Source organism: Wyeomyia smithii, chromosome 2 (genome assembly GCF_029784165.1).
Source record: "Wyeomyia smithii strain HCP4-BCI-WySm-NY-G18 chromosome 2, ASM2978416v1, whole genome shotgun sequence".
In the NCBI taxonomy this organism is placed as follows: domain Eukaryota; kingdom Metazoa; phylum Arthropoda; class Insecta; order Diptera; family Culicidae; genus Wyeomyia; species Wyeomyia smithii.
Window position 1 is genome coordinate 184,979,564 of NC_073695.1, and position 25,545 is coordinate 185,005,108.

The 25,545-nt window shown below is 38.8% G+C and overlaps 1 protein-coding gene across 5 annotated transcripts in view; it reads left to right on the forward strand.

Annotated features, from left to right (window-relative positions):
- The window catches only part of LOC129723724 (DEP domain-containing protein DDB_G0279099-like), a 177,486-nt gene that overhangs the window by 79,479 nt on the left and 72,462 nt on the right, over window positions 1-25,545 (forward strand). Inside the window, exon 1 of one of the 5 annotated variants that reach the window (XM_055678113.1) lies at window positions 15,840-15,879. The exons of the other annotated variants lie outside the window; for them this stretch is intronic. Within the exon in view, the coding sequence (XP_055534088.1) occupies window positions 15,855-15,879 (25 nt within the window). The 5' untranslated portion in view covers window positions 15,840-15,854. Of the gene's footprint in view, window positions 1-15,839; window positions 15,880-25,545 lie in introns of those variants that run through there. 5 annotated transcript variants of the gene reach the window in all.

Here is a 25,545-nt window from a genome sequence, read left to right on the forward strand (position 1 = left end):
ATATTTCGATGTCTGTTAGCTGCTCATGACGCATTGATGGGATTGCGCGGTAATTTAAGAAACGCAAAAATGCATATGTGTGTCGTGTCGTTTGAACACTTACTCGGTGTGCCTCGCCTACATCCGTGATTCGGAGCTGTTAACGCACCCATTAGACTGTAGCGTAGACGAATCGTTCGGTGTCTGAGCGGGAGACTTTCGTACGGTGGAACATCCTGCGTTATGACCAATTATGGTATCGTGCTAAGAGGGACGTGGTGCTTGTTTAGTGTTTGCGAAATCTTCATATTTTTCGCAATCATAATTCCGGTAGGGTACTGCTAGATTCGATGAACTCACTGTTTAGCATTGTCTCTCCATCGATTTGACTGTGCGCTACCGAAAAGGCAGCCGTCGCTACACCTCTTTAGATGTAGTGAACTATACGATTGCTCATCATAAAGGTGATGAAATACAAGTTGTAGAGGAATTAAAGGCTGCACTAGAGCAGCGGTTCTCAACCTTTTTTGTCCGCGTACCCCTTGACGATATTTTCCAAATCAATCGTACCCCTAGGCTTGGAGTGTGGGAGAGTGGGAGAGAGTAGTGCTGGATCATGTTGTGGTAGTCTAGTTGTGGTTTAAAATTGAACTGTGATTTTTTTGATTGATACAGTCATGTTTTAAGAGGAAGTTTGAACAACAAATAAAGTATTTTTAAAAAAATTGCTATGTCCGCCATTACTGATTTTTCTCTCGCGTACCCCCTGAAGGCTCTCGCGTACCCCTAGGAGTACGCGTACCCCAGGTTGAGAACCGCTGTATCAGAGTACCATGGGCCGTAAGCATGGTTCTGCACTATTTTGTTTTTCGCTCGTACCTTTTACTTGCTTTTGCGCGACCGACCGATTATCGATCCAGTGCCGAATCCAGAATACGTCACAATGTCACTCGGTCGACATGCCTACATGGTCAGCCCACTGCAGCCTGCCGTGTTCTTTCCGCATAACTAGACCCGCCGATCTGTATGTCTGGTACACTTCATGGTTCATGCGTCTGTGCCAAGCACAGTTTTCCAGTTTGTCTCCAAGAATAGAACGTATGATACTACACCCAAAAACACCAAGAACTCGCTTATCAACCTCTTTAAGTTTCCAACCTTCATGACCATCGAGAGCTACCGGAAGAATCAGTGTTTTATAAAAATGTGTTTCAAAAATGAAGATACAAGATATTTTTTCCTGAATTAAATTTTATTGAAGCAGTGTTTATTGAGAACCTATCTGATATATTAGTGGGGAGCACACCCCCTTTTGCGATGCATGACGAGCTTGAGATGTTTTTCAGAAATATTGCACGCGGTTCGCACCTTTGCATGGGTATCTCGTCCCAGATCTTGGAAATAAGCATATTAAACTGATCAACAATGCTCACTTTATGTTCGCTTTACTTGGCCAGCATGTACGACTACTATACATAAAAGTAAAGAGGATTAAGGTACGGGGAGCTGAAAGCCCACAAAGTCTTGCCGAGAAATCAATTAAATTCTCCTGACACCACGCTTGGACGATATTCGCCTTGTGGACCAGTGCACCGTACTCTTGAAGGACGTAATGATCTTTTCCGTAGAGGTCACGAAGTGCTGAGGCCACAACCTTTTTCAGTACATTGGCCTTCTAGTAAGAGGCGTTGATTTTCACATTTTTTCTCGATAAACACCAGTTTGAGCTTTACACATCTCGGACTCGGCCCCCCAAACCATCAACGACGCAGTATTCTGGAATCGCGGCATGTTTATTTGGGACTGAGGGATGCTGGCCAACATCGGCGCCAGCAGCATAACATTTTGGACATTGTTCGGATGTTGCAAGGCAAAGAATTTCTCATCAGAAAACTCGAACTCCTGATTTGCGTGCCGCAAACAACTTTACTACGACGTCACGGTACTCTTTTATCGTGCGTGGTAAACAAATAACAAATGTCAACATCAATATCAATACACAGAATGCGCATGGTGCGCACATACGATGAAAGGTTGTATTCGAACACCCTGTATTTGAGCAGATGGGAAGTCTACGAGTTGAATTCTCGAAATTTATCGAAGATTTGTCGCATAATGAACATCCTCCTTGAAAACCACATTGGTACTCACCGAAAACGGTTTCCTACAACCGCCTCAGTCTGTGGAACAGAATGCGGGATAAAATTTTGTACACGGTATTGAGAAGAGTTATGCTCCGATAGTTACTACAGTTCAGGCTGTTCAGCCTGGCTTTCCATGCTTGTGTCTTTCTCGCCATTCAACATCACACTGACAAGTTGCTGACAACACCAAGCTACCTCTGATTTATCCATAATCAGGTGTCTCTTGCTGTCGTTTCACATGAGGGCAGACACGTTTCGGTTCCTGATTCTATTAATCTTTTTATAGAAGCACCTCGCATCATGCCTGGAGAAGCAGCCCTCCGTCTTCACAAGAACATGCTGACATGTTTTCTGGCGATGGAGTCTCTTTTTAGTGGTTGTAGCTGCGAGACATCTCCCTCCGCACTGACCTGTCACAACCGTAGCCAACATGTGACCTCTAGCGCGGTTCATCTCATCCGTCGCTCGATGACACTTAGCGTCAAAAAGGCTCATTGGACGTGGTTTTCACAGTTGTATCCAACACTTCTCGCGCTGTGGTGCTGATCGCACTATGGATATGCCCCACTGATCGTTCAGGTCTCCTCATGCTCATCGATCCACTCATCAACTTTCTGAGTGTACTCTGCAGCCACTCCTCCAGTTCATACCCGTTGGATGTTCAACCGTATCTTCCTCATTGTCCTCGATTTCAATACGTTGCTCAACCGGGCGCGGATCTTGCATCCCACGAAATAGTGATTCAAGTCCGAAAAGTGTCAATGGTGTCGCGTTACGCAAAACAGTCTCCTGCAAATGGTGTCGCGTTACGAAAATGCGAGCTTTGTAAATGTGGGCATCATGATTTGTTTTTAGTCATATTATCTTCGGCAAAGTAGTTGCTTAGGTAAATACCAACATATTTATGCTATGACATTTACATTTAGTTCAAATTTACGCCGATGGGGGCGTTTCATATTATTTTACCACTAATCGTACTGAGAATGGTTTCCTTCATAAAAAAGTTATGTCTCTTTCAGATTTTAATTTTTTTTATATAGTTTTCCTTGAAGTCAAGAAGAAACAAGTAGTTTATGCAAAGCTATCATTCGTCACCCTCCACTTTTCGACTGGCAAACAAAATTAGCTGTAAATTTATGAAACAATAGGCCCTTTTACTGAAGCCTTGGCGAGCAACTCGTCTCGTTTGGATTTTCTTGCTTCAATCTTACTCAAAATTGCACTCAAATTGCAAATTTGTTGAGGTTTCCAAGATAAAAATATCAAAATGTACTTGAAGTAAGAAAAGATATTTGAAAAACACGAATGAATCCGTTTTTGGGGTTTGTTGTAGCTTGTGTGTTGGAATATTAGTGTCGTAACCATCAGATATTGAGTGAGTTGGGTAGGAATGTTGTTATTTTATAATGTACCTAGAGTTTGATGAGTTTAAATGAATGCTGAAAAGCTTTTTCTATTTCTTTATTAAGGTGGCTGTCAGCCACAGGCTGGTTCGCCACAGTGTGTTGAAAAGGTAGTATTCAGCAACTCCCCATGGAACGAAGTGAAGTATAATTCGCCTGGTTGTTTTCATGTTTCGGAGGTTTTAGCATTAAAGACCATTAAAGACCGAGTTTCCATCGTTTGATATTTAGGTATATCGTTTGGGTATAATACGTTTTCAATTTTTGACTAGAAGGTAAAACATTACCAGAGTATATGTAGTGTACGTTAGGTTTCTGTTTTATTCTCTGTCATGTGGCAAATCCATCAATATCACATTAAATATGTAAATAAATCGAATGAATTATCAATCGATAGTAAGTGTTCCATCTGGAAATGCACAAAGGTGATAGGCAGATTTGATTCCTTTAACTGGGGAAGAAGACTCCCATAGGTTTTCACGGGAGTTTAGGGCGATAATTTCCGAAGGTTTAATTTCTACTGTTCGGATACCCGGAAAATTATTCTGGCAAATGCGTACAAAATCCGCAGCGTTGTTGACAGCATCAATTCTAAAACCCCGTGCCAGGGTTTTGTCACGAACGACCATCTTCGCTTTTCCACCAACAGCGTCGCAGAGTCCTTTACCATGCCGAATATGTTTTCGAATAGCGAGTATCTTATTTTTGATGTGTTTTTCGTAAATAACATAGTTGGTTAAAGCAGTATTTTTGCCAAAAAGCAAAGAAAACTAGACACACCTAGCAATTGAATCAATTGCTTAAGAAACAACATATGTCTATTAGAGGTTAAAATAGTCAAATACACTGTTTTACACTATGTTTGAAATTTAAATATATTCATGTTTCCTCAATTTATTTTAATTTTCAAGAACAAAGATATTTTTACATTTTTAATGTTATCTGAAAACCATTCTAGTATTTTTCCATAGGTTTTTTGTTGGCATTGAATATAAATTGTTCTAATTCCAGTGAAAAGCAAACTCCTCACTTCTAGGTGGATATAATTTGATGCAGATGACTATTATTTATCATGATTCCATGTTGTATTATCAATATACACTGACAAAAGCTCAAAAACTCGTTTTTGGTAACTTTATAAAAACACATAAAATTTTCGTAACGCGACACCATAACTTTGACCCTATTGTAGCTTTGAGTAGAATGCTCCAATTTCACATACCAGCATATGTTAAGGAAGGTCTCATCGAGTACTTAGAAAATCCTGAATACTAATTTTCTACAGTTTGTAACATTTACACAATACGAAAAAAAACTACTATTTTCGTAACGCGACACCATAATAAAGGACCTGTTTTTCAATGATTTACCAATTGAATCTACTAAATAGCAGCAACAACTGCGTTTAGGCCATGAATACGTCCATAAAAACCCTTTACTTTCTGATGCATCACATGCCCATAGCTACTAAATAGTATCATTTGAGCATATTTTTCAAAAATTGTGTCAAAACTATGATTTTATTTATCTTTTATGAGTGTTTTAATTCAATCATTAAGTCAAGTTTTGTATGTAAATTTAAATGAAACAAACGTTTTCCGTGAAGTTCAATTAATCCTCTTTCACATACACAACAGCTTTAAGTCAAATATGCAGTTTGAAATTTGGATGTCTTGGCGTAGATGAGCTAGGAATGTGTCATTAGGCCACCGCACCTTCTGGATAGCTGTGGCCTCCACATTTACCTTTGCAGCTCTCTAGCCATGGCACCTGCGCGTGCCAGTTCGAGTAGAGTCCTTACATTCCACAATGGTCCAGAACATCGATTTAGCGGTATTAAATTTTTTGAGCTTGAGCTTGATGACCGCACATTCCGTAGTTGCTCCTCCGTAATGGATCTGAGCTAGTGAAGTTGCACAGGGAACCACGTATATGGCAATTTGGGATTAGTTTAAAATCTTCAATGTTTAACAATTCAGTAGCTTTCGCTTTGTATATATCCATAACGGCGCCAGCCACGTCCTCACAATCGTTAGGGTAAAAAGGAGATTGTAAAAAAGGAGATATCACAGTCGTTGTTGTCGGAGACCGAGTTTACCTCTGCACCTCCACGACTGCGACAAAAAGGTAGGGTTTGGTCACCGTGGTAAGTGACGAATCGAACAATGTTGCACGCGCAACTAGCTCATTACAACAACAAACGAACGATTCAAACACCGCCATTCCCTGCGAATGACGCGCGTAAAAATCATCTATCACCCGAAGCGTCTTAGTATCTATATCAATTTCTATTAGCAATCACGAACACCTTCGAGAAAACAAACGCACTTAAGCAAACGCGGTTCTTCGAAACATCGCGTAGTTATAAGATCAATCACGATATTTACCGAACGAAACGTGCTTAGACAGAACCAACGAGTGAGCAGTCTCTGGCTGAACGGTCACCGTGAGATATGAATAAATATCAACTCGCAAAGGCACTACACTCCGAAAACCCTTAGTTGAGTAGACCCATTATATAGTAAAACCATTATGGACGATCGCGCAATATATTACTACCGACACAGACTCGCAGTAACATGGCGTTTCGCACCGATAATTTCTTACCTGTCAAATGATTAAACTAAAACACCTACTGAGTACAAAAACTGACAAAGTTCCATGCACTCATAGCCAGAAAACTAAGAAAAATGCAAATATGCATATCAAGTTCATTAAGCAGACAGTGTATGAAATAGAGAGAACGAAAATTACGCGAACTGGAAATATTCCCGACGGGAATGCGGTATATTTTTCTGTCCCGTCGGGATGCGGTATATTTTTCCAAATCTGTATCATATTTCCAGTTCGCTTAATTTTCGTTCTCTCTACTTCATATACTGTCTGCTTAATGAACTTGCGTGTTAACGGGAAAAAGCCGTTGTTAAAAATAGAAATTTAGTTCGAAAAATATGCATATCAAACAATACAGAGTTCTAAGTTTGTTTACATAACGCAATCGCAATCAAACTTAAGTTGGTATTATCTACTGTCACGCCGATCAACAAGATTTCAATATAATTAAACAAAATTAGTTTATATATAGCAAAATTCGTCCAAATGCTAAGAGAATCAAAAAAACAACAGCATATAATTGGGTGAACTGTCCTTAACCGTCCGGTCAGGCCTTTTCAGGGTAGGTGATGCTAACACATACTTGTCACGAGCATGTTTAATGTTTTATATTACTCCACTCATGAGGGCAAACAGCAGAATTCTACCTATGAGAGTAAAAACTCTAATAAACACTCTGCAAAAAAAAAAAACAAATCAATTGGTTTCAAAACGGCCAAATGAAAACACATAAATTATGTAACAAAATCCAACCCATTTCCCAAACATTCAATATCACACAAACATACACGAGACAATTCAATGCAACGCAAAACACGTAACACACACTCCAAGAAGTCGAGCGAGAGAATCCCAAAATCAGCCTCTATAAAACCGCGGTCACAAGTAGCACAAAATAACGTCAAAGCAGAAAAAATACTACAAGGTATACAAACCTAGGAGTTGTATGAAATTTGACGTAGGACAAATATAAATATTGATTTCAACTCTTGTTTAACATTTTTCACTACGCCTGTTATACACCCTGTATCTCACACTGGTATAAGGGCTCCACTTGCTAACGTGTGACGGACAAGAATGAAGCTGAAATTCCTACACGCAGTCTTTTGTCTCGAATTGAGCGTAGATTTTTGCGTTGAAGGCGTGGCCACGCAGTCTCGAGAAAGAGAAACGAAACAAAACACTTTGTTGAGTCAGAATATATAGGCAGTGGAATTTATTCCGTTCACGTTATTGTTATCCGTGCTCGGGAAGCAAGGCAATAGCGAGGGAATAATATGGAAAAGCTTCACCTTGGAACTTTTTACTTATTTTCATCATAAAGCAGTGAAGCTACAATATTTACCATTTTATCAAACAATTGTCACACATTTTATTTATCCACCGACGCATAAATGACTAAGATGCATTAAGTCGTTCGCTTGTTATAATCGTTTGAAATCTGACGCAACATTTGCCAGTTTCATTTTCAATTTTACAAAATGTAATCTAGCATGAAAAACAAAGACGTAGCCCTACATCAGAAACAAAATCCCCTTCGCTCGATCACTACCGTTCCAATGGTGATGCGTTAACATAACAACCGCACTTTTATATCATTTCAAATTCTACTTCGCGATATTATCAAAGATCACTAGAACAAGATACCTAACTTCCATATTTTTCGTACATTTTGAACACGACCGATTTCCGACGGTTAGTGCTGCCATCTGAAGACTTAAATTCTCATAAAAAAAATTGTCACTATGAGCAAAACCAATTTATCGTGCATAGTCCGTCATCGATCGTTGAGCTGAGTTTGGTCAGCTCGACGCTTAAAGATAACTTGCAGAATAATGATATTGTCATTTTTTGCACTTAATGCTATTGCCATATTTTTCGCGGTTTTTGTGATGCACTTTATTATTGCCCAGGACTTCCACCGTCACCATCAGTTATACAAGTCGAATGAAAAAGTTAGTCAACATTTCGCATTGAGAAGAGATCTGGCACCTCTGACATGTGAAACCTAGTTGCCAAGTTGACGGTTTTTTCATCGCTTATCTCTCTCTCTCTCTCTCTCTCTCTCTCTCTGAGTATCTCTAGTAAAACCATTCCTTTACATCGTTAGCGACTCCACTTTACAACACTATAGTTCATTTAGTAAAGAAATGAGAGCGTATACGAATTGCGAGCGATTCATACCTTTTTGTCAAATTACACTTCTATTTTTAATATACTTTGAGATTTAGCAGACCGATAAAAAGCCGCAACACTTCGTTTTTCGCCTTTGTTTCGCCACTTTACACCACTACTATGGCACTGAACGTGGAAAGAACAAAAATGGCTCCTCTCAAGTCAATGTATCAGAAATCCTTCGAACTTTATTTAGTAGAAATCCGAACAAACAAATCACTTTTTCACTAATTTTCAACTGTACACACTAATGTTCCATTGTTTGCATTACAATCTGTTATTAACCCAGTCAACATTTTCATACGTATAATAATGTTTTAACTCCAATATCCGCACTCATATATATCATAAAAACTCACATTTGATGCACTAAAACAGCATATACGTACTATTTTGGAGGCGATATACGTACTGAGGAATAATGGTATGCAGTTCATTGATATACGTATTTATATACGATTATATCCGATAGAAAGTGATTTGTTTCACACTGTCTTACAACTCTAAGCCAACAGTCGTAAATCGCAAAGACTCCACCATGATATACAATTAAAGATGAATTTCTGCGCATGATAAAAAGCGTGTTCTACGATTTCGACTTCGTTGAGATATATTTGCGATAATTTTCATACATTGATATACGATTTGTGGTTGACTGGGAAGGCCACCAATTTAATTAATCGAAAACACCGAAATTTATTAATAAAACGCGCCGCGAAAATCTTCCAGACCACGGCTGTTACTAGATTTGTAGTGTGTTTATAAGATTTTTTTTTTATGGGGGGATTTGTTAGTAGCTTAAGTATTTATGATAAATATTAGTAAATAATGAGTATGTGTGTCCAATCACAAATGGTGACTTCTCAACACTGTCAGAAATTTGTAATTTTAATTGTAAGGATTTGTTTGCTTTCGCAATTAGGACTTATCATTCGTAGGGATTTAAACCTTCTTGTCAGAAAAGGAAAAGTAAACTTACAACTAACTTAATTGCTAACTTATTGGCTATAAAGAGAGCTTATCGTAGCAATTGAGGATTGCAACGATTTTTGTCGAAAATTTTTAATAATTTTATTTGACATAGCTTCTAATGGTTCAACACCAGTAAGTTTATGTAATTCGAGTGTACCAAACCAAGGAGGACGCTTCAAAATCATTTTCAGAATTTTATTCTGAATCCTTTGGAGCGTTTTCTTCCTTGTTGAACAGCAACTTGACCAGACCGGTACAGCATAAAGCATTGCTGGTCTAAAAATTTGTTTGTAAATCAAAAGTTTGTTCTTTAAACAAAGTTTAGAATTCCTGTTAATGAGAGGATATAAACATCTCGTATATTTGATGCACTTGGCTTGTATACTCTCAATGTGCTCTTTGAAAATAAGTTTTTTATCATAAATTAGTCCCAAGTACTTAACCTTGTCGGACCAACTTAAAATAACCCCATTCATCTTGACAACGTGATTATTGTTTGGCTTGAGGAAAGAAGCCCTAGGCTTACGCGGAAAAATTATCATTTGAGTTTAAGAAGCATTGGGAGAGATTTTCCACTTTTGCAAGTAGGAATAAAAAATATCTAAACTTTTCTGCAATCGACTGCATATGACACGAAGACTTTTTCCTTTTACGGAAATGCTTGTGTCATCGCAGAACAATGAATTTGTGCATCCTGGAGGCAAATCAGGAAGATCTGAAGTGAATATGTTGTACAGGACTGGACCCAAGACTGAACCTTGAGGTACACCTGCTCTGACAGGAAATCTATCAGATTTTGAATTCTGATAGACAACCTGCAGAGTTCGATCAGTAAGATAATTTTTTAAAATTTTGATTAGGAAAATTGGAAAATTAAAAGTTTGCAATTTCGCAATCAAACCTTTATGCCAAACACTGTCGAATGCTTTTTCTATGTCTAAAAGAGCAGCTCCAGTGGAATAACCTTCAGATTTGTTAGCTCGTATCATATTAGTAACTCTGAGCAATTGATGAGTTGTGGAATGCCCATGGCGAAATCCAAACTGTTCATTTGCAAAAATTGAATTTTCGTTGATGTGTGACATCATTCTGTTAAGAATAATTCTCTCAAACAGTTTACTTATTGAAGAAAGCAAACTGATTGGTCGATAATTTGAAACTTCAGCTGGGTTCTTATCCGGTTTTAAAATGGGAGTAATTTTTGCATTTTTCCATAATTTGGGAAAATATGCAATTTTGAAGCAGCAATTGAAAATTTTCACTAAAAATTCTATTGTGCTCTCAGGGAGATGTTTGATTAGTATATTAAAGATTCCATCGTCACCAGGTGCTTTCATATTTTTGAAATTTTTAATATTTGATTTAATCTCATTCAAGTTAGTTTCAATTATTTCTGCAGGTAAAAAATTCTGGGAAGAAATTAAATCAAATTGACGTGTGACTTCATTTTCAATTGGACTCACAAAATTCAAATTTGAGTTATGAACACTCTCAAACTGCTGAGCAAGTCTTTGAGCCTTTTGTTCATTGGATACAAGAAAACGTTCACCATCTTTTAAAACTGGAATAGGCTTTGAAGGTTTCTTAAGAATCTTCGACAGCTTCCAAAATGGTTTTGAATATGGTTTCAATTTTTCAACTTTAGTCTCAAAATTTTGATTTCTCAGAAGAGTAAATCTATGTTTAATCTCTTTCTGTAAATCTTTATAAATAGTTTTAAAAACAGGGTCACGAGAACGTTGATATTGACGTCTGCGGACTTTTTTCAAACGAATTAGAAGTTGAAGATTTTCGTCAATTATTGATGAATCAAATTTCACTTGGCATCAACAATTGCACATTTTAATGCTTCCAAAGCGGAATCAATATTCACTTCGTTTTGCAAATCAAGCTCATTATTGAAATTTCTCTCAATATGAGTTTTGTATCTTTCCCAATTAGCCTTGTTATAATTAAAAACAGAGCTCCTAGGGTTTAAAACTGATTCATGTGATAAAGAAAAAGTTATTGGAAGATGATCAGAATCAAAGTCAGCATGTGTGATCAAATCACTACATACATGACTTTGATCTGTCAGCACCAAATCAATTGTTGAAGGGTTTCTTACAGAAGAAAAGCATGTAGGACTATTCGGAGACAAAATAGAATAGTATCCTGAAGAACAATCATTGAATTAAATTTTGCCATTGGAATTACTTTGAGAATTATTCCATGAACGATGTTTAGCGTTGAAATCGCCGATTATGAAAAATTTCGAACGATTTCTGGTGAGTTTTTGTAAATCACCTTTAAAATAATTTTTGAGCTCGCGTGTGCATTGAAATGGTAAATATGTTGCGGCAATAAATAAAATCCCAAGTTCAGTTTGAACTTCAACTCCCAAAGTTTCAATAACTTTCGTCTCAAGATGGGGAAGAGCACGATGTTTGATTCGGCGATGAATAACAATTGCAACTCCACCGCCGGAACCATGAATCCTATCATATCTATGAACCAGGTAATTGGGATCACATTTTAATTTTATGTTAGGTTTCAAAAATGTTTCAGTAATAATTGCAATATGTACATTATTTACTGTTAAAAAATTAAAAAGCTCATTCTCATTGGCCTTCAATGAGCGAGCATTCCAATTTAATATTTTAATTGTTTTATTTAAAATCATTGCTAAATTTTAAATTAGAAACAATTTTAATAGTAAAATTTGTGCCTATTTGAATGGCTTCAAACATTGATTTTGCCTGCAACATGGCGTTCATAAGATCGAACATTGCCTGTTGCAAAAAAGAAAGTTTACCTGCCGTAATAGGCCCCAGGCAGTTGACATTAGAAAAAATATTTTCGGCAGCAATATTAGCTGGAGTAATAGGTGTACAATTATTTTCTAGCGTGTTTTGCTTACCCATATTAACGGTCATTTTCGAACTACCAACACTAGGCGGTATAATGTTCGAACTACCTGTAACCTGTGCATAAGTTAAACGAGTATGCAAAGGAGTAGGTAAACTATGCGTCACGGGTACGCTTGGAGAATTTTGTTTTGAAGTTGGTTTTAATTGAGAAATTGAATTTTGTTTACCTTGCCTTGCATTAACAATTGCTAAACGGACTGGGCATTGATAAAAATTTGACATATGGTTGCCGTTACAATTCGCACAGCGAAAATTTTTACTCTCTTTCACAGGACATGTGTCCTTTTTATGAGAAGAGTCTCCACAATTAAGACATTTTTGGTCCATGTTACAGAATTTGGAACCATGGCCATAACGTTGGCAAGTACGGCATTGGGTGATATGCTTTTCACCTCCGCCATACTTCCTATAAGTTTCCCACTTTACACGCACATTATACAAAGCATGTGCTTTTTCAAAAAATTTTAAGTTGTTAACCTCATTGCGGTTAAAATGAATTAAATAATTAACAAGGGAAATTCCAGTTCTCTGACTGTTTTCGCCTCGTGATTTTTGTTTCATCAGAATTACTTGGGTAGGGGCTATGCCAAGTAATTCTGTTAAAGTAAGTTTGATCTCATCAACGGTTTGATCGTTGGTGAGACCTTTCAAGACAACCTTGAACGGCTTGGCGTTCTTGGTGTCATATGTAAAAAATTTGTACATCTTGTCAGTTAAATACTGAACAAGACGATCACGACCCTTTACTGAGTCGGCTAATAAGCGGCATTCACCTCTACGGCCAATTTGATAGGTAACTTTAACGTCAGAAACAAACGTTGAAAGTTCCTTTTTGAATATATTAAATTCAGAAGAAATAGTTACCACAATAGGTGGAACTTTCTCCTTTTTTAAAGATTTTATATTTTGTATAGTTTCATTATTGGTAACTTCCATTTCACCAGCTTCTTGCTCAGGCAAAATATCAAAAGGATTGTCACTACAGACACTCGAAGTGTCAGAAAGAGATGCCTCTCTTTTCCTCCCCGCAGCGATGCGAGGTTTCTTTTTCCGTCCAGCCATTTCAGGTGATACGAAAAAAGTTAAAACAAATGTTAAATTCAAAAGTAGGTAGTCTTGAGAAAGACTGATGGGAAATAACTTTCAGGTAGTCTTCAAAAGACACACTGACAAAACAGTGTGTTTATGAGATATTCTGTGCTTAAAAAGGCGCTTCTTTTTTGTAAATAAACATCAGGGTGGCCCAATTTGTATCAAAAATAGCGAAACTAACTTTTTTGCAGAAAAATATACAATTCTTCTTATCTCAGAGAAGTTCTAGATCCACTTATTTCAAACAACTTTGCCGAAGAAAGTTAGTCTTTGTCATGCATACCTTCCGCGGTATGATGAGTTTTACATCGTAGGTTAGAATGTTGCTGATAAATCAAGTTTTTCAATATATTTTTTTTATTTTTGATTTTATCAAAACGCGGTCACAGAACAACTTTCTGATCTTTTAGGGTGCATATTTCCTTTGAATGCTTGAAAGCGATATCGATAACAAAAATAACGAAAACTACTGATCTAAAATTCGGAGGGTGGATTTCAAGTATTCAGAGAAAACAAGCACCCTAAAAAGAGCAAAAGTTGTTTGAAACACTAAAAAGATCAAAAGCTGTACTGTACTGTACCTCCTGAAAATCAAATCAGTGGCAAATGAGAAACCGAAACACGCACACACAAAAAAACTATCAATTATTCAATTATAATTAGCTCAAAGTTGTAATCCCTTTCAAATCCATCCAAATGTGAAATAGTTCCAGTCGATCTTGTTTTATAATCTTGATTTTTTACTCTAACATGTTCCGTAATACAAATAACTAGTTTTTCAACTGCGTCAAATTAAAAAAAAACTGATTAATATTATTGCGGTAGAAGGAAGAATACTTTTTTTTTATTCTCGCTTATTTTCCGTCGGTCTAGTTCCGCCACTGTTGTGGCCAATCACCGACGCCCAGGGAGGCGACTCCACACCCAGGACCCTAACGGATCGGCGCCAACGGCTTTACTTCCTCATGCGATGGAAGGCGTGATCCCAGAGATTTTTCGCCTCAGAAAATCTCCCGGTGTCGGCTAGGACTGAATCTAGACCAGTTGGGTTGGTTGTGAGTGGATCACGCCACCTCACAACCATCGACACCTATGTCGGCGGTGGGATTCGAACCCAGGCGTCGAGTGTGGTTGGCGGAGACGTTACTAACCACACTAGGCCCCCGCTCTTAAGGAAGAATACTTGTAGAGGATAATTTTCATTTTTTTTTTCTAGCTGCCCTTGCTTAGTACACCTGACTAGAAACCTCATCCGCTGATGCATTAGTTCCATTCACAAGAGATCAAAACGATAGCTCGAAACCATGACTCATCGCAAAACTTCAATTGGGAGCGTAGAACCCCAACGGGGCCAAACATGTGCAGGATAATTAGCGGCCCATAACAACGCTTTTGGCTTATTTGGGAAAATATATAGTACGCGTTTAAGCCGCCAATCATAACCTGACCGTGGCGCATTCGGTCTAGAAGCCCGTTAATCACCTTCTCATGAAGTCCATCAAGGTGAGCCAGGTGAACCGGGTGAGATTCCTACCAATTTAGCAGGGCACAAAACAACCGACGACGGCGTTTTTATACTTAACCCATAATAATACTTGAAACTGGTACATGTAGCACCAGAGGCTTGGCCGTTCCAGTTGTGTTTTTGCTGGCCCTCATACATCTACATTCCGCGGAGGAATGTGACGGTGAACACAATATTAGACGCATTCTCGCGCTGGCGAGACTGGGAGGGGGGGGGGGCTTCCTATAAAAAGGATTGTTTTGTCCGATTATCCATTTATTCATTTTTTCTACCTATTCGTCGTGAATTTTGCATATAACTTGCAGGGTAATTGTTTGCGCGACTAGACTTGGTGGAAAACTGCTGCCGGTGGAATTCCGTGGGTTAACTAAGCAGGACAACGATCGCACCTAACAACCTGGTGCCCGTCTGTTGAGCCACCCCGACGCCATACCTTAGTTTTATTCCTTGTGCGGTTTGGCGGCTGTTCTCATGTGGGAGATTCATTAGAAAGTAATTAGACTTTTAAATATACCCACAGAGCATGTAGTAATATACGTTCGCTCGATTTATGTTGCACATTTCAACGCTCGCGCTTTCCGCCAACCGATCTGGAGTATGCAAATTGGGTGCAGAACGCCTTGGTCTACGGGGTCGTAGTCGGATTCGATTGATAATGTTTAGGAATTTGACCAGTTTAAGTTTCATTGGAATATTGAGCCGGAATACAATTTCAGTAGTAAAGTTGTATTTACTTTTTAATTTCGATATATTATTTGTACTGAATAAAACCCTTTTCTGGCTGTCACGATTATAAATATTAATATTGACAGCCTTGTATACAGCGTTCTGATTTTCCAATTTAAATTTATCAATTAGTATAAAAGCACTAGAATTAAAGTTGTCTACCCACTCAAAAGTGTTTCCAAGGCTTTCTAATAATCTCTTTTTTGTCTCTCTCTCTCTCTCTCTCTCTCTCTCTCTCTCTCTCTCTCTCTCTCTCTCTCTCTCTCTCTGTAACGATTAATTACAGGTACATACCCATGAACACGCTGGAAAATTCATGCATGCTCCAGATGTCGGCCAAAGTAAGTTAATTAATTTCGAACTTTAAGTTGAGATTGTGCCAATCTACTGGTTTGCTTTTGTTCGCGACATGCGCTCTCTGATGTGCACAAGCCGGCCGACAATTTTTCGCATTTTGGCGCACAACTACCAGCGACGATGTCGGCACGATTGCCGTAAGTTTGCGATAACTGTAATCGCTGTTTTGCCGCTATCGATTTGCCTACTGACCACTTGTGGCAGCTAGCTGCTACTATTTGTGCACCTGATGCGGCCACGCTGATGCGGCCCCGCTGACCGGTTACGGTTGATGGCAAAAACGGAGTAAACAACAGTTACCTAACTAGTCACCGGCTGCTGCTTGCCGCATCTAATACATATGTTTTACGCACACTCTACAACGGGCAGGAATTGAACCGCAACTTCTCCCACATAATCGGATTTCTGGTTGGACCGTTCGCGGTAGTGATGCGGGCAGTAGGAAACCTGCTGGATAATTACAAGATGTCATCGGGAGGTAGACATGGCATGCCGGGACGGATTAGAGATCGATAGAACCCATGACAGACTAGAAAATTATTGCTTTTGGCTAACGATAATTTGTTTCTCATTTGTGCCACAATTTTCCGCTTTGCTCTTTTGTTGGAAGTTTTGTTAACTTTTTTAACAGCTTATTTAGTTGGTGAATTGGCATTTTGTTTTATCACGAAATGAGAAACATTTAGTCATAAGTTATGGCTTAACTCAAACTGTTCCTATGGCCTTCCACAGTTGCATGGAATAAAAAACATTTCCAACACTTTTTATTGTTCTAAACTACTTTTTAAATGTTTTAATATGCAATCTCTCAGTTGATTCAGTTATTATTTCCTTTTTTTGCAAGTTGTTTTAAGAAAATTTCATGGCTCATCCAATACACAATTTTGGATCTCTTTTAAGAGCGGGTTCAAATATAAAACAATTTTCATTATACCAATTCTGGATCAAAATAATAAAAAAAATTGTCTGCCGTTCCTTTTATACTATATTGTATTTCATTGTTGTGTTCCATTATTCAACTGTATTTTTTGTTTTGCATTTTTTGTTTCATACTCTTACGTACTCTAACGTACCTTCTTCTGCATCGTGAGAGTACTATTCTTTACATTCTAATGATATCCATCTTACATAATATTTGAACCAAATTAGTGTTAGTCAGTTTTTACTTTATTTGTGGTTAGTTTAGATATTTATTCTCGTTTGAAATATATATGTATTCATCGAGAATAATAATCGGATGGAATAAGACATAAAATCATAAATAAATGAATAAACATAAAAAATTATTAGCATTTGATCATCACTCAACAATGCTGATTGATGAGCTTTCAGTAAAAATTTCGAAAGTTTATCTGTACGTGATTGAATATTACTGTCACCATAATGATTATGGCTCTCGTTCACTGATGAACGCCGCATGTGCTGGCCTGAAAGTAATTCTCCGCTCAACCTATTACAGTGAATAGCTTCCAGCCCTTGACCACAGCAATATGATTGGTATCATAACAATCTTGTTGCCACTATCACTACCTACCCCTAAGTGCCTATGGAAAGAGAAATTATATGTTATTTCACGTTGTTTTTCCTTTATTGCGAAAAGTTTCCAATCCCAATTAAGCTTTAATTCAAATCGCACCTAACTTTTTGCTCCGCATTTCGAATTTAATTGTGAGGTAGTCTGTTCGATGCGGTCTTTTGATTTAACACATCAAACTCTACGCTTGATTTTTCATTTAGCTGGTGTGTGAGATGTTTAATTTCACGATCTCACCTCTAATGACGATGACAACACAGTGATTCTAAACATCGTATGGTAATTGATACAATCGATTATAATCGTTTTCTAGGTGGGACCCTTTTCCCTGCTTAGACAAAACGTGAATCTAACCAACGACCAGGCTGACAGAGCAACCTTTACTTTCTCTGTCTCCGGCAGTCGCTGTTTGCCATACCCGCCAAACAAGGACAGGACGACGCATAGTTGGAGCGTGTTTTCGGAATCATTTCACAACCGAACTGAAGTGTTTTCGGCAATGTCCAACGTGGGGAGAAATTCCACGTTACTGATTTTGAAAGTGGTTCCCATCAGCTTGACCCACCGTGAGGGAGGGAAGTTTGAGTTTTATTTGTTCAAAAAGTTACTAATTAAATAGATATTTGCCTGAGGGGCCGCTCAAGTTGACGAAACCGCTTCTCGGGCGGACGGTTAGTCAAGTGTTTGTTGTTAATTTTAAAATGTAGGCATCAACGAGTCTATTACACGTGTGGAGCGTACCGAGTGGACAAGAAACTAAGAGGTTAGAAAGGGAATCGTAGCCTGCAATGCTTTATTATTTATTACCAGTGCTGGGCTCCGCTAACCAGATGCTTATTAATCGTTTGCATATTATTCAAAGGTTCAACATGATTTAACGTAAACGAAAATTATTACTTTTAAGCGTTATAATAAAAGATGCGGATTTTGAAAAGATATAATTTTACCTACTCTATACAAACAGCAAGTATTGTTTGTTTCGGATAGTACAAAGCATGTATTTTCTGGTATTTCTTTTCAATTTAACAGATTTAAACTCTACGTACCTATTTATCATGGAATTGAATGTTTTTTCGGCAATCAGCGAAATATTATTTAGGGTATCGGTTTTATTATCGTCAGACAGAATAATGAAATCATTGAGAACTAATCTTTTACAGTGAGACGTTCAGCAATAAATTGAACCATCATCACAGAACGGAAGGTCATCTGTGATTCGAAAACTGCTGAGTGCTCAGTGAATTTTGCAGTGCTCCCTTGTGGTGGAAAGAACGCATTTTACACGGAAAATGAATAGAATTTATACTTTTTTTATTGAAATCTGTCATACACACTGGTATAAATCTGCCATGCGAAAACACTACAGGTGCACTCTTTTAATGCGGTTATGTGTTTATTCTATATTATTACTTTTAAATTCTCTCAAGTTTCCCAGCAATAATGGCTATCACAAGCATTTGAAAGATGTTTTATATTACACTTTTGACGTATGAGTACGAATAATATAATCGATCTGGAAATTTGCAAATTTTTACTACTGAAAGGTACGGGGATGAAGAAATATTTAAATTGCGTCCGTCACGAAAAGTGATTAGGATTCGAATTCTTATAGAATCTGCGATTTCGAACCGTCCCAGATGGTCTCGAGGTACGATGCTAGCCTACCAAGCCAGTTGTCGTAGGTTCGAGTCGCGGCTCAGAAAAGACTGTTAGCGTCAGTAGGATCGTAGCGCTAGCCCCGCAATTGTCCTGTACTCTCAAGCAGCTGGCTGCGAAGTCGGTGTATAACAGAATGTCGAGTTCCGATTTAGAATGTAGTAGCAAGGCTTTGCTTTGCTTTAGAATCTGCGATTTACATAGTATCGCTGCACCAGAGAGATTGCATATCCTATTTGCTAAATTCATTGTACTACCATTGAAAAGAGAATATTGGTTACTTCCACATAATGTGGAAGATCATTCAAAAACTTATTTAAATTTAATATAAAAGTGTTCTAAATTAGTTTCGCTTCGACGCATATTGATTTTGTGGAATAGAACTCTGTGTGAAAAAGACCTGCTTTTTCGTGTGCATTTTTCGAAATAAGACCAGTTAAACAGGAGGTGTGAAACGACCCGGGGACAAGCTATTTCATTCGCTCAACATGTCGACGGGCTTTGGCAAAACGTATAACTGTGTTATTTAGGCGGAAGAGCAAGACTTCACATAGCGGTGTGCGGTTCATTCACACATTCAAATAAAATCATGATTTTTAAAAATTTTCTATCGTTATCCTTCGGTTTTAAAATTCCGATTTAAAACAGTTCGAAATCTGCTCGAAATCGCTACAATAACAGTTCGCCCATGTACCAACTGTCATTTATGCGGATTAGTGCGATTTATGCTTCATTAAATTGAAGGACAATGATATAAAATCACGTTTGTTCAGAAAATTACATTCTTTTAGCTGATATTTAAATACCAGAAATCCGTGAATAGTTAATATCGAAATATCGTTCGCCAAATTAATATACTACAACCACATTATCCGTTGCTCCAGAAGCTTATCCAAGTTTATCTAATCTCATCCTCCTTATTTTTATTCCATCGGATGCATCTAACATCAATGAGTCCAAAACCGATATACCTTCAGAGTTTGGATCTCGGGTGATCGATAAAACATGTGATATAATGAAATAACAAAATGAAACCTGTTTAGAAATTTCATGGTCGACTAAGGTATTGATTCAATATTATAAAATATCTAGATATTTGCCTAACAAAATTTATCTGTACAACATCTTCTTACAACACAAAGTAGCACTGCCTTTAAACAAAAACAAAACACTTCATATTTGATTTATGACAACGATAAAGTTTCAAACTAATTTTTATAAATAACTGTCGCTAACACATGATACAATCGTGAGAGGAAGACCTTCGCAATAATTGCATCTTTAACAGTTTCGAACACCCGGTTTTAAATAGCATTGATTGTGGTTCGTATTCCAAACCAACATGTACGGGACATCAGATAGCTTGTGTTGATACTTTCACTTACTTCCACTATGCCACATTATAGATTTTCGAAGATAAAAAATTGCACAAAAGTGAAACTTGGCTGTTTTCGCACAACGTTTTTCCATTGCACGTAAAAGTTCGAATTGAACAGGTTAAGCTGTTGAAATAACCGTCAATTCAAAACATCGAACAAATTATGCCACTTTATACTACTGTCGCAGTGGCATAAACGTACACGACAAATGTATATTGCTGAGGGCAAAGAAAATTCATTCGTGATTTTTCAGTCCTCTTTGTGTACACTTTCTGTTTCATCATATACCTGAAGTTGACCTTCCGTTCTGTGCCATCATGCAAGAAATTAAAGCTCTAAGATATTATCTTACCTCCTTCCCCTCTCCATGTTATGGATTCCATTTGTCCCCATCCATAAGCATATGTTACAAAAGTTTTTCATATTGCCATCATGTCTTCACTCACACTCTTTTATCCTGTAACTTCGTAAGAAAAAGTCTTGGAGAAGTGCGTATTGTAAAATGCCACTAACAAACCTCAAGTACAAGAATCTTAACTTCAGGTAACTTTCATGCAGGCTTGGTAGCAGAGCGAATATTCACCGTTTACTTTTTGTCCAGCACGAGCGCTGTGTGTAGCAGTTAATTGCACTACACTTTTTTTACTTTTGAGCAGTGATTCTGCTGCTCGCAGAAAAATAAACACACTACTTACACCACAGCTGAGCGAAACAAGAGCAGAGAATCATTCTTCCTAGGCTGATACGGTGCGGTGTGCACTGCTGAGATAATTTCGATAACATTCGAAGAGTCAGGGCCGGCGGTTGATGTAGGTAGTGTGGGTAGTAGTACCCAGTCGGAAAATATCTCCATGGGTTACCCACACAGAATTATCGGACATAACCAAAAAAAAAAATTTAATGTTTTAACGGTTGTTAATGGTACTGTAAGAGAAGTCTTACCAGCAGTCCGATTAAGTATAAATTTTGGATGTAGACTTGTTGACAAATCTGTTGAGCCTTAACGTTTGCATTAAAAAAATGCGCAAAAATGGTCGATTTTGCCCTTACACGCACTAACGAAACAACCCAGCAGAAAAAATTTAGCTCGAAGTCTAACCGTGATAGCGAAAACAGTACAACTACTTCATTCCAAAGTGTGCGCGTTCAATGAACGGTATCACGCCACGTCAAAAACGGATATCGTGGAAGTCGGGGATACGCCCGTTTCGACATCCACAATATCTTGGCACTATTGGCAACAATCAAAGCATCGAAAAAAACCCGACAACCCTGAGCGATAAGAAGCTTCAAAGGATACGCAAGAGGAAAACCGAGGGAAAAGAAGCTACATCGCTGCGTGCGCCTGGTCGGGAGGTTGGTGCCACCAGTCAAACTGTGAAAATTACCTGGCGAACATGGTTGACAACGACTGGTGGGGCACTTCGTATTTTACTTGATGCCAAAGTCAAAGCCGATCTTCTTTCGCTCCGGACTGGCCGTGAACGGGGAAATTTATAGTAAGAAGTGTCTGCCGGAAGTTGCGTCGTTCATCAAGAAATACCATAAGGGCGAGAACGCGTTGTACTGGCTAGATCTGCCGTCGGCTCACTACTCGGAGCAATCGTTGGAGAAGATGGAGCGTCTCCTAGCTGCGCCCCATCGAAAGTTTCTGGGCAAAACTGAAGCGTAAGATCTACTTAACAATTTTGTCGCGAAAACTAAGCAAAAATTTATGAATAGAAGAAGAAAGAACTCAAAAACATGCCTACACGCATGTTTTCGCCCGTCAAGTCGATTGTTACGGTTAACTGCCAAAAGTCCACCCATGAGCCTTCCCTACTACTATCCACTCGAAAAAATAGTGTGACGCCGGCCCTGCGTAGAGTAAACATGCGTGACGGGCGGCTGGATTTTTTTTTCAGCTTCGAGAGGCAAAGCAAACGACGCAACTTGCTTTTCTATAGTTGGATGCCATCCTCATGAAAGATATTCTCCTACACGCTAGTGATTCTCTGAAGAGAAATGACGAGCCTGCCTACAAACAATTATTCCGGAAACACCATTAAGCTAGGATAGAGGCGAAAGGCGCCACATTTTGCCTCTTTTGGACCACAGGGGTCTTGTTCTTGATGCTTTGACATGTATCCTTTTTGTGGGAAAAATCTACGAAATCTTTTTTACTCGCTCGAGCGCACAGTTACCTACCCACCGGAAATATAACTTTCAACAGTGACATTTAAAAGCTAGCATAAAAAAATTTAGTCTTCACTGTATCACCGATTACTGCAGCAAGAAGATAGTCTCTCATTCTTTTCACTACTCTCAATCATTAAGACATAACAATATCCTTCTTGAAAGCACTAGTTTCATCAGTGGGATGGTTTCAGTGAGAACTGATCTTCATAAATAAATTTCAATTTGAGCTGCAAATGCACTTCAGCTCATAACTCTGGATTTGTTTGTGAATTTAAAAACGGAGTTTCGTGGGGTGAAACTTAACAGTATTTGGTACTTAACAGTATTTGGCAATGCCAAATTGGCATCATTGGCCATAAAAAATGCAAAATTTAGAGTTGTGACAGTGTTGCATGAAATGCCATGTCTAATGATAGGGAGGGACAACAAAGGCAGGTGGCCAGGCGTTGGTAGCAACATTTTGAAGTGGTGTTGAACGATGAAGAAGGTAGGAGAGTTGTTAAGGGGAACAGGATAGAAATTTGGGGAGGAAGGGAAAAACCGTGGATCCACTAACATTGGACGAGGTGAAAAATGCTGGCAAAGAACTGAAGAATCACAATGCTGGTCGAGAGCGAGCGGCTGTGTAGTGCAATTCACCAGATTATCCTAAGGGTATGGTCTGAAGAACAACTACCTACAGACTGATTGGAAAGACTCATATGCTCTATCTACAAGAAGGGACATTGACTCGACTGTAGTAATTATCGAGGCATAACGTTTTTCAATTCGACTCATAAACTCCTCTCCCGTGTCCTGTTCCAGCAACTGAGGCTGTTTTTGAGCGGGATGATCTACAACGGACCAGATGTTCACCTTGAGATAGATCTTCGAAAATTTCCGAGAACGCAATTTGCAGACACATCATCTGTTTATAGACTTCAACACGGCGTATGATACAGCGAAACGCAACGAGCTATGGCAAATTATGCTTAAACATATTTTTCCAGCGAAACCAATTAAACTGTTACGTGCGAAGCTTAACGATTTCACATCAAGCGTCAGGACAGCGGGCGAATTGTCGGACGCGTTTGTGACGTTAGATGGTCTGAAGCTAGGTGACGGGCTCTTGAACTTGCTGTTCAACATAGCTTTAGAAGGTGCAATACAAAAGACAGGTGTGCAGACAGCGGCGCCGTTATCACGAAGTCTCACATGCTTCTGGACTTCGCGGCCGACATTGATATCATTGGTGTTGACCGTTGAAGAGGCCATTACGGCTTTCAGAAGAGAACCTGCGAGAATTGGACTCATCATAAACACTGCCAAAACAAAGTACATGATGACTGACGGAGAGCGTGGTAGTTCTGCGGGTGTTGGTATTGCGGTGGAGATGGATGGGAATACATTCGAAGCGGTCGACGAATTTGTCTATCGTTGTACTCTCGTGACATGTGGCAACGAGTTGAGCCGCGGGTTGAAGGGATGGTGATGGTGGTGAGCGAATAGGGCTTATTACAGATTGCGTAACCAACTTAGGTCCCCTTGTCTACAGATCCGTACGTAATTTGCACTCTACAGGACTCTGATCCTCTCGGTGGTGCTCTACGGACATGAATCGTGGACGTGGAAGGGAGCCGATCGACGAGTGCTTGGAGTCTTCGAGCGTAAAATCCTGCGATCAATACTTGGTAGCAAACTAGAAAGTGGAGCACGGATGGCAGATGAGCGACCGGCGAAGATAATATTTAGCAGAGAGCTAGATAGAGGCCGACGTCTTCAAGGCAGACCTCGCACGCGCTGGATGTGTACTTTCGACAAGGATGCCCGCGGCGGCGGGTGTAAGGGGACACTGGACCGAAGAAGCCCAAGACAAAGTTTTGTGGAGGCGTATTCTGGATTCGGCATAGGATCTCAACGATCTGTCACCATTAAAGTAAAGTTAGAAGGTAAGAAAATTCAACATTGCTTTAATAGCTTGTTTTTGACCGATTGTAATTTGTGTTTGGTAAGAGGAATGAGAAAAAAGTATCTTCGAGCTAGTGTATTTCGTAACAGCTTTAGTTTAGCATAAGCTTCGAACCCAGTGTACTTAGCTAGCTCTCCTGGTATCAACAAACGTACGGAAGTTCAGACAACTTGGCTGCTTGGCCGCTTGTCTTTGGTGCAGCGTACAGCACAGTTTGTCCTCTTTTGCAAATTCTTTCATTCTACCATCTGCGCTGCGCCACCTAGTTGTTGCGTAAGTTTTCTCCATAGGTAAAGACAATCACACGGTTTTTTCCATCACCACATCGCTATTCCGTTTAATCGAATTTACAAGTTACAATGTCTGGTCGTGGCAAAGGAGGCAAAGTCAAGGGAAATGCAAAACCTCGTCCATCTCGTGCAGGGCTTCAATTTCCGGTAGGTTTAATTGGGTCCTAAAGTTTTACACGGTTTCTGATTTTTATGTATCAGCTGAAAGAGTGTAATTCTCTGAGCAAAACGTGATTTAAAAAAATATTTATCGTTATCTTTTGATTTTATTATGCAAAATAAAAAACTGCTCAAAATGCCTTAAATGACAGTTCGCCCATTTATCGTACATGGGTAAACTGTCATTAAAGACATTCCGAGCAGTTGTTCATTCTTCATTTAAAAATCGAAGGATAGTAATAAATATTTTTCAAAAAATCACGTTTTGCTCAGAAAACGCAGCTTTTTCCTATGGTATATAAAAACTGGTATAGCTTTAGAACCCAATTCATCATCTGCTCGCACTATTGCCCAGGGAGGTGTTCTGTCGAATATTAAAGCTATTCTGCTCCCGAAGAAAATAAAGGCATAATTCGCTTAACTTCCAGCTTCGTAAAAACCAAAACCAACCGTCCTTTAAGGGCGACTACATAATTTCAATTAAAGCAGTGGTATCTTTGTATCGA